This window comes from Coenobita brevimanus, chromosome 102 (assembly GCF_032717465.1).
Source record: "Coenobita brevimanus isolate Jiangsu-jjx chromosome 102, ASM3271746v2, whole genome shotgun sequence".
Taxonomy (NCBI): domain Eukaryota; kingdom Metazoa; phylum Arthropoda; class Malacostraca; order Decapoda; family Coenobitidae; genus Coenobita; species Coenobita brevimanus.
Window position 1 is genome coordinate 33560655 of NC_137055.1, and position 15708 is coordinate 33576362.

Genomic DNA, 15708 nt, shown 5'->3' on the forward strand with positions numbered 1-15708 from the left:
AATATAAAGGGCATAAGAAAGAGAGAGAGAGAGAGAGAGAGAATGACTGAAGATCAGAATTATCTCTCTTTGAGTACACCGCTTCCCGTCCGATTAGCGAAGTTAAGCAACGTTGGGTCTGGTTAGTACTTGGATGGGTGACCGCCTGGGAACACCAGATGCTGTTGGCATAACGTTCTCCCTACGTGTCAAGTGGGGTTGGTGGAGGATTAGTGCCCCTCCCTGTAAAACAATTAACTCTAAGCCCTTGGCCACCCCGTTTGGGATACATGGCGTCTGGCAATGAATGAAAACATTTGAATGTAGGAAAGAGTAAAGTTATGGTTTTCGAGAGAAGCGAAGTAAGTGAATGTACAGTGAGGCTGGATGAGGAGGAAATGGAAAATGTGATATTTAAGTACTGGGGTAGTGTGCTGAGTAAGTTTAAAGGGTGAAGTGCTTGAAAGGGTACAACAAAGAAGAAAGGCTGCTGGTTCCTTGAAAGCAGTGATAAGAAACAGGGAAGTGAGCATGGAAGTGAAAAAGTTACTACATGACAGTATTGTGATACCAACTCTAATGTATGGAAGTGAAGCTTGGACCTTAATGGAGGGAGAGAAGTCATGGATGAGAGCAGTGGAAATGAGTTATTTGAGAGGAGCATGTGGAATCACACGGAGAGACAGACTAACAAATAAGGAAGTGAGGGAGCGTTGTGGTGTGAATGTGAATGTGATAGGAAGCGTTAGGAGAAACACACTGAGGTGGTTTGGCCATGTGGAGAGGATGGAGTGTGAGAATCTTACGAGGAGAGTGTACATGAGTGAGGTGGAAGGGGGGAGAGGGAGGGGGAGGCCAAGGATGAGATGCAGAGATGGAGTGGAGAGGTTTATAAGAGAAGGGGGTGTGAGCTGGAAGCAGGGCAGTGAAGCGGCGGGGGACAGGGCAACATGGAGGCAATTTGATTGTGGCCACCCCTTACGAGATTAAGGCATCTGGCAACTGACAGAGATAGATATTCACTGACTTCATACCAAGCTCTCAGGAAAGGATCGAAAATGGGTAACGTTTGCACTCGTGATCAAATAATAAAGCATAACATCGTCATAGAAAGTCATATTCTACTTTAAACTGGAGAGTTCCTCACTACATTATCTTAATGATGTACTGTGTGTGCTTTCTGGGGGGAGAGTAAGGAATAAGAATCTAAGGATAAAAGCCTGCAAAGATGTTTTTTCCCCAAATAAATAAAGAAAAATATGAAGCCTAATTCAAGATCAATTTATTTTCCAGATTCTTGGACATTACAATGTATGCTACTGATGTAAGTTACATCGATACTACAAAGGCTTGTTTAGCATACAAGCCAATAACAAGATGAAAAGTGCAACGATGTGCTACGAAGTCTCCCTGTCCACCTAGAATATGACCTTTAGTTTAAATTTTTCTTTCCTTCACTCTTTCCTCTTTCTTCTGCCTACAGTTGACTTTACACTCCCTCTTCTGTCTTTCTTTCCTTCGTTCATTCCTCTTCCTTCTGCCTATGGGCGACTACAATGAGTGACAAGCCAAATGGTTTCCTCTACAATAAGAAAACATTTACTATGCTGGGTGGTAACCTTATAACCAAATTATGGCACCTGGTGGTTTAGTGGGTAATAGAGGTGCTCCAATTGGATTGGGCCTGTGTAGGTTTATATCCAAGAGGTGGTTGGGGTTTACTGATCACATAATGCCATTCAAGGATGAGTGAGGCTGGTCACTCTCATCTTAAATGTTGGGACCAACTTGCCTAACCCCAGATGCCTATGCTCCTCAATGGGGCGACACAGGATTGGATGGTGGATGGATTCAAATTTGTAAAACATATAGCACTGCCAGTGCCAGTATTTCAATTTCAATAAAAATCATTAGTCAGATAAATAACAGATTAAACAAGAAACATACGATATGAAACTGAATACAATTTTACCATTTTTCTTAGCAGACAACCACCTTTCTACACGTGGTATCAATACAGTTATATGGATAGATAGATAGATAGTAAGATAGATAGACATACTGTATGCTGAAGTTGTCTCAGTTGTTGGAGGAGTCTGACTATGACCATGGAGTGAGGACTGAGGAGGTTAGAGCTGAGGAATAGAGGTGGGATGGTGTGTCAACTTGTCAAGTGTGAGCTGTGAAGTGTAATAATTTAATTAATTTACAGTCATCCCTTAACATTCACAGTTTTGACATTCACGGTTTTGAATATCCGCGGATGGCTACAGAAAAAAAAAATTATATCACTGAACTCTGCTGACACTGTAATATTATCCCAGGAACAGTTTTTGGCTGTTTTAGTATAGTAACGAAATATACTGTAACACTCTTCCTTTTGGAGGGAGCTGGGATGAGCACAGTTGTCAGAAGAGGCCATGCAGGAGTACACTATTCATTATATTCAACTTTTAGTGTTCTTGTATTAAATAAAGTAGTTGTTGTGTTCTTGTATTAAATAAAGTGGTTGTAAACATGCACATAGGGTTTTTCTTTAGTTATATAAGGAAATGGGGGGTCCAGGGGTGTTTTTAAGGGGAGGCAGCAGATATTCGGGTATGTTTAACATTAGCGGGTGTCTCTCTTACCTAACCCTCACGAATGTCATGGGATGATTGTATATACCTTAGTGAAGGATTGTGCATTTATAACTTGTATTTCAAACACAAAGATGCACATAATTATACATGGCACGGAAGGAACGGGCATGATGTTGAAAGGAGCCTGACTGATTATGTGCTGATCGAGAGGCCGATGCTGGGAATGGTTGCTGATACGAGGGCCATGAGGGGACGATGTGGAGGTCTGTCAGATCGTATGACTGTGGTAAGCAAGATCAAGCTGAGAGGAGTGAGGTGGACCACGAGAGAGAGGAGCTGTCAGGAAGAAAGACTGAAAGTTGAGGAGCTGGGGATCAAAGAAATGGCAGATGAATACAGGATCAAAGTAGGAAGGTGTTAGAATTAGCGAATAGGAATGAAATGGATCTGGACAGCCTGTGGAATGCATACAGGGATTGCATAGTTAGGAATGTTAGAGGTGTGTGGTGTGGCAAGAGTTACAACAAAGAAAAAAGGTATGGAATAGTGCAATGAAGAGGTTAAGACAGCAGTGGAGGAAAAGAGGAAGCAGTGGCTAGAGTGGTTAAAGGATGGGTTCAATTGAAATAAGAAGTAAATACTGTACTGTATACTGAGAGCAAGATGCACATAAAGAGACAAGTGAAGAGGAAAAAGGAGGAGGAAAATGATGCTCCAGGAAGAAAAATGAATGCAAATTACCCTGAAAGTATGGAAGTTATTCTGGAAAGAGGTGTAGAAATGTAGAAGTGACAGAAGAAAAGTGAAAGTGTGAAAGATGTAAGTGGTAGATTAACCCATGGGGATGAAGTAAGGACCAGATGGAAAGAATATTTTGAAAGCCTGATGAATGGAAATGGAGAGAGCAGAACCACTGTAAACATGATTGTGTTGGGTGAGCTTTGGCGTGTCAGACAGAGCCACCAGGATACCGGGGACTTGATTGATGAGTGAATGGAAGCGTGGCCCATTGGATTGGGCAAACTAGAGCCCTCTGGATGTTGCTAATCCCCACCAGTGGTGCAGTCAGGATTTGTCCAAGGGGGGGGGTTGGGCCATCTGCAATTCTTACTAGTCACTACATGCTAAAAATTATTCTATCTTCGTCTTTCATTCTATCTATCTACATACGTAGGCTGCTTCCCCCAAGGAAAGCGAGGTCGCTGAGACAGGAAGACACACTCCCAATTTACTCATCCGCTCAAACACATTCATTCGCATCTCAGCCCCAAGGGGAGAAGGGACAGATCCTCACCGCACCACACCACACGAGGGTCAACTGCGCAGTATAATCAGTGACATCCGCAGCAGGGCCCAACAGCAGAGCTAGTTTACCCCTGCCACATCATAACAGACCCATCCCCTTACCCGGACTTGACCTGATCAGCTGATCAGACCAAATGCGGGAGAATATCCCCTCAGGGCTGTGTCATCATTTATTCATACACAATTTCTCTCCATTTATTTCTGTCACACACAACCACTCTTCATTGCTCAACAGACATCCCTCTCACATCCAACGCTCTCTTCACACTATCCATCCATCCAATTCATGGTCTTCCTCTCAGCCTTACACCTCTCACATCAGATCTAGTTATCTTTTTTACCAATTGCTCATTATCCATTCTCTCCATATGCCCAAACCATCGCAACACCCTTTGCTCAACTCGATCAGCCATCTCCCAAACAACTCCAGTTCTCCTTCGCACTTCATCATTTCTCACTCGATCCATACGTGTCACTCCACTCATACTTCTCAGACACCTCATCTCCATTACATTCTTTTCCTCTCTGCTACACCCACATTCCATGTTTCAGCCCCATATAACACAGTCAGTACCACAACACCCTCATTCAGCCTTCTCTGTACATCCATTCTAAGTGAACAACATCTAAACACTTTTTTCATTCCTCCCAGCAACTTTCCTACTTCATTAATTCTGAACTTCATTTCTGCATCTATTTTTCCATCCACAGCAACATGTGACCGTAAATATTCAAAACACTCTACCTCCTCAAGTAACTCACCATTCAAAACAATATTCATCCTCCTACCATCTACCGATCGTACACTTCATCAATTTACTCTAATTCTCATTTACTTTCAATTTCCTCCTTTCACACACCCTTCCAAACTCCTCTACCAACTGTCTCAATCTCTCCTCTGAATCTGCCACCAGTGCAATATCATCTTCAAACAGCAGCTGCTTCAGATTCCACTCTCTACCATCAACATTCACCAGACTCAGACCTCCACCTAAAACTCTTGCATTCATCTCCCTTACAACACTATCCATATAAATATGAAACAACCAAGATGACATCACACATCCCTGCCGCAGCCAAACTCTCATAGGAAACCAGTCACTCACAGTATTTCCCACTCTTACACACACTCTACTACTTACATAAAAACTTTTCACTCCTTTTAGTGACCTACCATGAAGTCCATACAATCTTAAAACAGTCCACAAAGCCTCCCTATCAATTCTATCATACGCTTTCTCTAAATCCACGAACACCGAAAACACATCCTTGCCTTTCGCTAAATACTTTTCACACACTTGTCTCACAGCAAACACCTGGTCCACACATCCCCTCCCTCTCCTAAAGCCACACTGCTCATCACCAATCACTTCTTCTATACCCTCTCTAACTCTTAATTAACACTCTGCCATACACCTTACCTACAACACTCAACAGACTTATACCCCTAGAGCTAGTACATTCATACTTATCACCCTTGCATTTATACAACGGGCCCACACAAGCACTTGCCCAGTCAACTGGCACCATACCTTTCACAAAGCACACATTCAACAATCTTACTAACTAGTCAACAATAGTCGCTCCACCATCCTTCAGGCATTCCACAGCACACCCATCCATACCTGCAGCTTTCCCTGTTTTCATCTCCTTTACTGCCTCCTGCACTTCCTCCTTCATGATCAAAGAATCATTCAATTCTCCCAACTCATTTATACCTTGCGCCCTTCCATCCGCCATAATCTCAGCCTCCCTTTCCTCCTCTACATTTAACAATCTTTCAAAATACTCCGCCCATCTCTTCCTTACTGCAATCAACTCAATTAACATCCTTCCATCCTCTGCTTTTATTCGTTCTTCCTTCCCAGACACTCCCTTTCGCACCGTTTTCACCTCCTTCCAAAACATTTTCTTATTCTATTGAAATTTCTCAGTCAACCGCCTACCCCACCTCTCATCTGCTGCCACTTTAGCATTACACACAGCCCTTCTCGTCCTATTCCTCTTTTCCTTATACCTCTCATATGACACCTCATCCTTCCTCTGCAGCCACACTTCATATGCACGTCTCTTCTCAACCACGGCCATGCTTCCTCACACCACCATTCACTTCCTTTTCTTACACTACCACCCACTCGTCTCACACTACACACCTCTTCCATATGCCCCACCACAGCACTCTTAAACAACTGCCATTCCTCCTCCACACTGCCATTTTCCTGATGTTTAACTGCATTCCACTCATCTTTTAATTTCTCCTGGTACTCTATCATTTTCTCTCTTTTATCCAACTCACTCACTTTCAAAACCTCCCTGCCACACCTAACTCTCCTAGCTCTCACCCATCTCTTACCTACTCTTAACTTTCCCTCCACCAGGTAGTGGTCAGACATACCTCGATCCTCCCCTCTCAGAACTCTCACATCCAACAATCTTCCTATTACATTCCTAGACACAACCACATAGTCCATCAATGCTTTATCAACAACCCTTCCACCCTTCTGTCTCACCCATGTATGCTTATAAATATCTTTCTTCTCAAACAGGGTATTTCCAATCACCATCTCTCACTCAATGCACAATCCTATCATTTGTTCCCCATTTTCATTCCTTCCAGGCACACCATGCATACCAACTACACCTTCAACTGCTACATTTCCCACTCTAGCATTCAGATCTCCCGTTATTACCACATTTACATTCGCTCCAAAACTCTGCAAACACTCATCAACATCATTCCAGAAAGACTCCCTCTCTTCTTCATCCCTTTCACTACCAGGCCCATGTGCACTCACAAACACCCACAACTCACATTCAAATTTCGCTTTCACCCACATCAGTCTCAATGACACCTCCTTCCATTCAATCACACACTGCTGAACTTCCGGACTCACTAACAAGGCCACACCCTCTCTTGCCCTTCCTCTATCAACACCTGACAATCTTCCATTCACACTTCCAAACATAGACTCACCCTTCCCTTTCATCTTCGTTTCACTCAGAGCTAACACATCCAACTTTCTTCTCACAAACATTCTTCCAATCTCCTCCCTTTTAGTCTCAATCGTACTACATCGCTCATTCACAGAGCCAATCTTCAGGGTACGAGGATAACTCAACCCCCCATCCCTTTCTCTGGCCTGTCTCTTTTCAGGAACTAAAAAACAGAGGAAGGGGTCCCTAGTCCCCTCACCCCGCCCCTTTTAGTTGCCTTTTACGACATGCAGGGAATACGGTGGCAGTATTCTTCCTAACACAACCTGCCCACAGAGTAACAGTACCATCCCATAGTGCGGCCAGATTGTGTCGGGGGGGGGGGGACACAATTTTAGTATGCGCATAACATTCATTGCCTGTACATATAATTTGATTCAGTTGGATGCTATATGTAGGCATCGTACATCTATCACTGAAAACCTATAACACAAAGTAACGTTTTGTGAATGAAATATAGTAAAATACAGATGATAATGCGGGAATGCAAGACTACCGGTGAAAAAGCTTTGGAAATGCTCATTGTGATGCCAACAACTTACCTTTGCAAGCAAGACTTCTTTCATGGACATCAAGTCAAAGCGAAGGAATCATTTGTTGCGTGGAGCACTGGAGAAGGATATCATCCCTCAGTTCCAGCTTTTATCAACCCATATGCTTAGCTCAAACCTGAACTGCTAATTAACTTGAGCTAATTATTTTCATTCATTAGATAAATAGTTTTTTAGGATATAAACTAATTGGTTTCTAAGCTAACTGGTTAATCAGTTTAAGTTAATTTGTAGTTTCCTTACTTGTGGTGTAATGTTTGTCACTAACAATTACGTTATATTAGGGTGTACGGATTGCTTCATTTACATGTTAAGGGTGTACAGCTCTGAAAAAAATGTGAGTACGTTTAAGTACTTGGGTAGTGTGATGAGTAAGGATGGAGGTTTGGAGGGTGAAGTGCTTGAAAGGTTACAGCAGGGAAGAAAGGTTGCTGGTTCTTTGAAAGCAGTGATAAGAAACAGGGAAGTGAGCATGGAAGTGAAAAAGTTACTACATGATAGTATTGTGATACCAACTCTAACGTATGGAAGTGAAGCTTGGACGTTGTTGGAAGGACACAAGTCAAGAGTGAGAGCAGTGGAAATGAGTTATTTAAGAGGAGCCTGTGGAGTCACATGGAGAGACAGGCTGATGAATGAGGATATAAAGGAGCATTGTGGTGTGGATGTGGATGTGATAGGAAGCGTTATGAGGAACACACTGAGGTGGTTTGGCCATGTGGAGAGGATGGAGGGTGAAAGACTGATGAAGAGAGTGTATGTGAGTGAGGTGGAGGGGGGAAGACGGAGGGGGAGGCCGAGAATGAGATGGAGGGATGGGGTGGAGAGGTATATGAGAGAGGGGGGTGTGAGTTGGGAGCAGGGCAGTGAAATGGAGGGGGACAGGGCAACTTGGAGGCGATTTGTTTGTGGCCACCCCAAACAGGATTGAGGTGTCTGGCAATAGATAGATAGATAGACCACTGCTATAAAATACCATCACATCACTGTCTGAAGATTCATTGCTGAAAAAGTGCATTTGGCTGCATCATCAAAATTACATGTCACCTCAAATCACAATAGCAACACAGATTTCAGCAAGCCTATTAAGGAGATTGTTTCCAACACTTTCCCCCTTGAGGGGTCTCCCTGTGACAACTAAAATCATATGGTGTTAGCCAGAGACCCAGAGTAAAATACCAAGTGCGTCTACGTGGCTGAGAGGGTAAAGGAGATAGTTTTTAACCTGTAAGGCCAAAAATGACCTAAACATTAGTATGTTTTACTCATGTCTCAGCAGATATGACTATAAAAGCCCCAAAAAAGGCCAAATATATCCACAAACCATCAATGTATCTAATAAGGTTGCTGGGAGTGGAAATCGAACTAAAGACGGGACCCAGTGTAGCATGAAATCCTGGCTCCTTAAGTTCACTGTGCATGCGCCGCGCATACACTGTCAGCTACCAGAATCCAGATACATGACAGACGTACAACTCATCCGCTCTCTAACTCTGGGGAGAGAAGAACTCGTAACTGGCTATTTCATCTCTCAGTGAATTCGGACTAGGGAATTTCACCCACGATAATCTCGACTAATTTACATTGCTGAGCCCCATCATTTTTATCATTTTACAATCTTGATCTCATGTTTAGTCTCTTTCTTTTCTCTGTTGTAATGTATGATAGACATTACTGTATGTGTGGATTTGCGCCAATATCACAATTATTGGTGCTTCTAACCCAATGTGGATAGTAAATTTTATGAAGAACAGGATACTGGATAATGTAATTAATGTAAATGTAACTGATAATGCCCAAATACAACCCTAAATCACTGCTGAAACATGGAACTGTATGAAATAATATCACTGATATTTTCATGTTATTTCCACGAATGGGCGGAAACAGTGATGGTTTTACATGGTGCTAGGCGCTTTTTGGAATTTCGACCACAGAGTCAAAAGAGGGAGCCACGGCATCGTGCCCCCTCCCCCCTGGCTGCGCCACTGCTCCTCATCCTACCCTAGGGTGGGATAGGAGGTCCGGATGATGATGACGATGATGATGTGAAGGATTTACCCTAGTTTTGCAGTAAAAACAGTCTAATATACTAATACCTGTAACTGAAAAATATATTTATGTTTTACAAGAGCTCTAATTTTATATATCCCGTTCATGACTTTAAACAATTTCCAAACTTCATGGTCACCTATTGTTAGTCAGAATAAATAAAGATATAATGTAGTGAATGAATTACTAGAGATGATTTTTAACCCCTTGCTTTTGAACAATATCATCCTAAACTTAATATAATCCTCTAATGGTATCCAGAATAAAATGAAGTTGATGCTGTGGTACTTAAAGGAATAAAAATGGTTTGCGTTCGCATCTTTGCAATTGCATAACTGCAAATTTCAAGAATTTTGTGGCACTGCGGTTATGGAAGGCAATTTTTTTAGTTTGCAAAACTGTGTTGCGGAATTGAATTCTCATTTGGGGTGCCTTTCTCTGATAACAGGGAACTCTGAGGGTTTTTATAAAGGATATCAGGGAACTATGGGAGCATTCATAAAAAAATCTCTGCCAACTTTCATTAAAAATAATTCTTCACAGTAGATGCTCATTTTCAAGTACAGTACAGTAACTCTGATTCTGCATTTTTTCACTTTAATAGTCATCCTTTTTTACACGCGAATGGAAAGAACCCAAGGTTTGGGGGGGGGGAAAGGTGTGTAAGGTACCTGGTCTCTGTCGCGGCACTGCAGACGCAACACACTGGTTCCTGGGGCGGCTGCTTCACTAACACTGGCTTTGTATACTGGGTCACTGAACACTGGACGATGGTCATTGGCATCCATCACAACAACCACAAGCTGTTATATAATAATAATAATAATAATAGTAATAATAATAATAAAAATAATAATAACAAAAATCCATCCATCATCCAATCCTATGTTGCCACATGAGAAGCATAGGAGCCCAGGGCTAGGCAAGTTGGTCCTGACATTTAAGATGAGAGTGACCAGCCTCACTCATCCCTGAGTGGCATTACGTGAGCAATAACCTCAATCATCCCTTGGAAATACACCTGCATTGGCTCAATCCCATTGGAATGCCTTACCTACCCACTAAACCACCACGTGCCATAAGTTGGTTATGTTGTTGCCACCTAGCATAGTAAATGGTTTCCTGGTGTACTGGACACCATTTAGTTTGTCACTCAGAGTAGAGTCACCCACAGGCAGAAGGAAAAGGAAAGCATGAATGAAAGAAAGAACAGGGAGTATAAAGTCACCTGTAGGCAGAAGGAAGAAGAATGAGGGAAGGAAAGAAAGAAAGAAGAGGAAGGAAGGAAAGGGGAAAGGGCAGACACCCAAAGCAGCACTACACTGAGTGAGTGGATGGTGAGTGCCTCTGCCTACCACTACTAATCCATCCATCCATCATCCAATCCTATGTTGCCCCATGAGAAGCGCAGGACCCTGGGGCTAGGCAAGTTGGTCCTGACATTTAAGATGAGAGTGACCAGCCTCACTCATCCCTGAGTGTCATCAGTGAGCAATAAACTCCAACTACCCCTTGGATATCAACCTACACAGGCTCAATCTGATTGGAGTGCCTTAATTACCCACTAAACCACCAGGCACCATAATCTGGTTATATGGTTGCCACCCAGCATGGTAAATGGTTTCCTGGTGTACAAAAAACCATATGGCTTGTCACTCAGTGTAGAGTGACCCAGAGGCAAAAGAAAGAGGAAAGAATGAAGGAAAGAAAGACAGAAGCAGGAGTGTAAAGTCACCTGTAGGCAGAAGGAAGAGGAAAGTACAAAGGAAAGAAAGACAGAAGAGGAAGGAAGGAGAACAGGAAAGGCAGACACTCAAAGCAGCAGTACACTGAGTGAGTGGATGATGAGCGCCCCCACCTACCACTAAATAATAATAATAATAAAATAACTCACTCACATATGCTCTCCTAACCAGGTTCTCATTCTCCACACTCTCCATGTAGCTAAATCACCTCAGAGTACTTTAACAATTTCCAGCTTATCAAGGTTGTGCAAATAAAAAATATATACTGGTACATATACTTATCTATCTATCTATCTATCTATATAATATACAGGTATATATATATATAAATATATATATATATATATATACTGAATATATATATACACGTACTCCCTACATGTCAACTTGTGGGTTGGTGGAGGGTTAGTGCCTCTCCCCATAAAACAAATAACTCAATGTCAAATGGCCACCCCTTACAGGATTATGGCATCTGGCAATAGATAGATAGATAGATATATATGTATACAGGGTGTTTTGTAATTGTTGCATCAAATTTAGAGAGTCGGTTGCATTGTGGAAACTAAACATATTTTATTGTATACAATGTGTTCTAGAAATGCATTCTACAGTAATCACTCCAATATCCGGATCAATAGAGCCATCGGTAGGTTCGGATATTGGTTTTGTCCGGATATTGGGCCCCAGCTTATGGACTTGTACTTACGGACCCTAACACAGAGAAACACCTATACAACTCCCTCCGGACATGCATAGCACCTATTTAACACCCAAATCACACCAATAAGGCACATAAATGACTGAAATAAATGCAATAGACACATAAAATGTGGGTTTAGAAGTATGTTCATACATTAATAAACATTCTGGTACTTATGGACTCTAACCGAACCTAACCTAACCGAACCTAACCGAACTCTGAAAAACACATTCCTACTGCACATGCATGAGGTAAGTTTAGTATGGAAAGAAGTACAGTATGACACTTTCTGGTAAGTATAGTATGGGAAAAAATACAATATGAAACATTCTGGTAAATATAATATGGAAAATAGTACAACATGAAACATTTTGGCTACTTACAGCAAGTCCCTGGCCACCTCGATGAATAACCGCCTCCTCTCGGACTCTGACAGTAAGAACGATTTCCTGAAGCACTTGCACTACACTCTTCCTGAAGTCTTGCACTGAACTTAGTCACTAACACACAGAAGTCCGTTCTTTTCACAGTGTTCACTTTAGTCCAAATAATGTTCCATTAAATTTAAGTGTTGCACATTAACTTTTCCCAAGTTTTTTTAAGTTTCCAAAGCCAAAACAAAGAAGGTTAGTTACGTTAAATTTCTTTTCTACTTAGTCTTTTCTCCCAACTTGAAAACCTTAACACAACACACCGTTTTTTTCACTGCACAACACTCAAAATTCCCGTGTGGTCTAGTGGAGAAGTTCTTGCTGTTTATTCACTGTCAGAGCCTGAGAGTATCACTGGCAGGCGTCCAAGGGGTGCATCGGTGGGTAGTGGTGATGGCGTACCGACTACAGAAGACTCTGAAGACAGCCGCAAACTCACGTCGAGCGGTGACTCCACTGTAGCTGATGTGCTGGGCTGTGGCTCGGAGCATGAGGGCCTGTCTTGGGGAGGCAACGGAGTGGAACCAGGGCTTGGCACAGCGGGGGTCACGGGCCTGAAAAAACTGTCAATCGTTGACTGACGCAAGGACCGACGATTCTGGCGATTGATGATGCGTTGCCGGAAAGCACGCACTTCCTCCACGAGTCCCAAGGGCCCCATCTCCCTGTCACAGTCCGGGTGTTCCAGGTAGTCTAGGACGAACTCTAGATGTTCCCGGAGTGCGCTCAGCTTGGGGATGGCTGGAGTAGTGTCCTGCTGGGCGGAGTCTGCATCATCATCGCCTTCGTCGTCGGAATCTTCAAGTTCGGGACTGACACCAGCAACCGAAGACGCGATCTCGATATCAGACTACGTCTGATACCCAGGATCGCCCTCGTCGTCGTCCAACCACTCACGAACATCGTCCACATCAACATCGTCGCCGTGCGTACGTAGCCGTGCATGGAAGTCATCCACGTCAAACCCTAGGAAATCGTACTCCACATCTGTTCCGAGAAGCAGACGAGACCAACCATTTTCAAGAGTTTTCACAGGGACTTCCTTCCATGCACTAGCCCAGTTGTACAGCGCAGACTTGATGTTGTAGCGGCGAAGGTTTTCCAAAGTCCGCTTGCCTCGAGTGTCACGTCCTTCCCTGCGCTCGTCCTCGTCCTCGAGAACCACCATCACCTCGTCCAGGAACTTCCGACGGTACAGGCGCTTTGTTGCCACGATCACTCCTTGGTCCATTGGTTGAATGAGAGCAGTCGTATTAGGTGGCAGAAACATGCACCTAATACGGCCATTCTCAGCAACCAAGTCCTTGTTGCACGGGTGGGCAGGTGCATTGTCGAGGAGAAGGAGAGCCTTTACCTGGTCGCGAGGAATTCCCAGTGTCTTCGTCTGGTAATGTATGACCTCCTTGACGAAGTGATGGTGAAACCAGTCTTTGAAAATCACAGCTGTGAACCATGCTTTCAAAGAATGGTACCATACGACAGGAAGGACATCCATCACCCCACGAAGGCACCGAGGCTGCTTTGCACGGCCAACAATAACGGGCTTAAGCCGGTGCATGCCGTTAGCATTGGCACAACACAAAGCAGATATCCGTTCCTTAGAAAGCTTGCGGGCAGGTACACGCTTCTCTGTCTCATCGGCGAGAGTGTTCGTTGGCACCGAGCGATAGAATAGGCCAGTTTCGTCAGCGTTATAGACTTGACCGAGAGTGAGGCCCTCCCTGTCGATCAAGCCTTTCACCTTGTGCCGAAACTCGTCCACTCCATCCTCGTTAGCGTCCAATGCTTCGCCATGTGCTTTACGGTTAGTAAGGCCATGTCGCAACTTGAACGCGAAGAGCCAACCCTCGGATGCCTTGAAGTCTAGGGCGTCGTGAAGCCTTGCAAACTTCTCAGCAGCAGCCTTCAGCTCCGTTCCACGTACCATCACACCAGCTGCACGTTGCTGTCGATACCAAATCAACGTGGAGCGGTCGATCTCTGCATACTTGGGCGTAAACATAACCTTCCTCTCCACGTTGCGTTTGCTTCTCGACGAGAAGTCAGCCGTGTACTGCATGAGCTTGTCTCGGGAACGCTTGATATCAAACAAAGTCGACCGGGCCAGGTTGAACTCGCGGAGAACGCGAGAGGAAGACCAACCCGCATCAACCTTCTCCAATATCTCCCGTTTCTTCTCCAGAGTCAACACCACTCTCTTCCTTTTCTCAGGAGGCGGGGCCATCATCACACACACTAAGAGTAGGGCAGAGAGCAGCAGGAGGCCTTGCAGCAAGTACGGCACCACCACAAAAGCGAGCACGTGGGCAGCCATGGCGAAGAGCGTAGGTCTTGTCGCGGTGAGAGACAGGCGGGAAGTGGGGAGGATGCAGCGGCGCTCTATCGGACGTCGGAGGAATGACGAACCAAAACAATGCTCTCACGCGGCGCGCGCAGCAAGTTCAAATTACGGACGGCAAAAAATCGATTTTTTTTCCAATTTTTTTGGATTTTCGGACCATTTTGGGAATGTTTGATCCCAGGATGATAAGGTTCGGTTAGTGGGGATGTTCGGATATTGGGCGTCCGGATATTAGAGTGATTACTGTATTTATGAGATAAACGACCATTAAGGAACGTAGTGATGTGTTGGCAATACTGCGGGAGGGAGAGGGACGATTACTGGTCACGTTTCCGAAACATCGACTCCCCCTCCCTGCTCCCATGTGAACCGGTGGCTGCATCCTGGTACTTGGCTGTTGTGTGTTTCATTATGTACCTACATGGCTACATCAACACATTGTATTCTAGAAGAGAATGAACTGGAACATGGACCTGGGAGGTTACCTAATAAATGATATGTCAGAGCACAGACATGCAGGGGTAACCCAATGCATTTGATCAGTACCTCACTGATACCATGCACCTTCGTGACATTAAACACACATGCATGGACTGTCGGATTATTTCACGTACAGAGAAATACGTACAAGTTTATTTTCCACACCGTGTATTGAACAGGTACAAACGGAACTGTTACCAGCAGTTGAACATTTAATAACATGTGAGCATAAAACATCCATGTAAGCAGTACATATATGTACTTAAATTAGGTAATGCTTATCTAGTACATACAGACAAGGTAAAGGACACAACATACGTATTACACAAACATAATGGGAATAACATATTTAAGTTAGGATACAATGCCATCACACCTTACAACAAATGTTGAATGCACCCGCCCCGAACCTGAATACATAGGTTACATCAGTGGATCATGGATTGCCGAACATATGCAAATACACCTGGTGTATTGCGAACGTGATTGCAGGCATCCTGGATACGTGTGAGTAAATCCTCCTCCCCGTTGACAGGTGTTGCATACAC

At 43.8% G+C, this 15708-nt stretch overlaps 1 protein-coding gene and 1 pseudogene across 1 annotated transcript in view; one reads left to right on the plus strand and one right to left on the minus strand.

The window, feature by feature from the left end:
- Positions 1-15708, minus strand: part of LOC145415452 (fat-like cadherin-related tumor suppressor homolog) — a 693356-nt gene that overhangs the window by 567884 nt on the left and 109764 nt on the right. Inside the window, exon 9 of the mRNA XM_080284728.1 lies at positions 10135-10266. Coding sequence (XP_080140854.1) covers positions 10135-10266 — 132 coding nt within the window. The remainder of the gene's footprint in view (positions 1-10134; positions 10267-15708) is intronic.
- Positions 52-170, plus strand: LOC145415525 (5S ribosomal RNA; annotated as a pseudogene).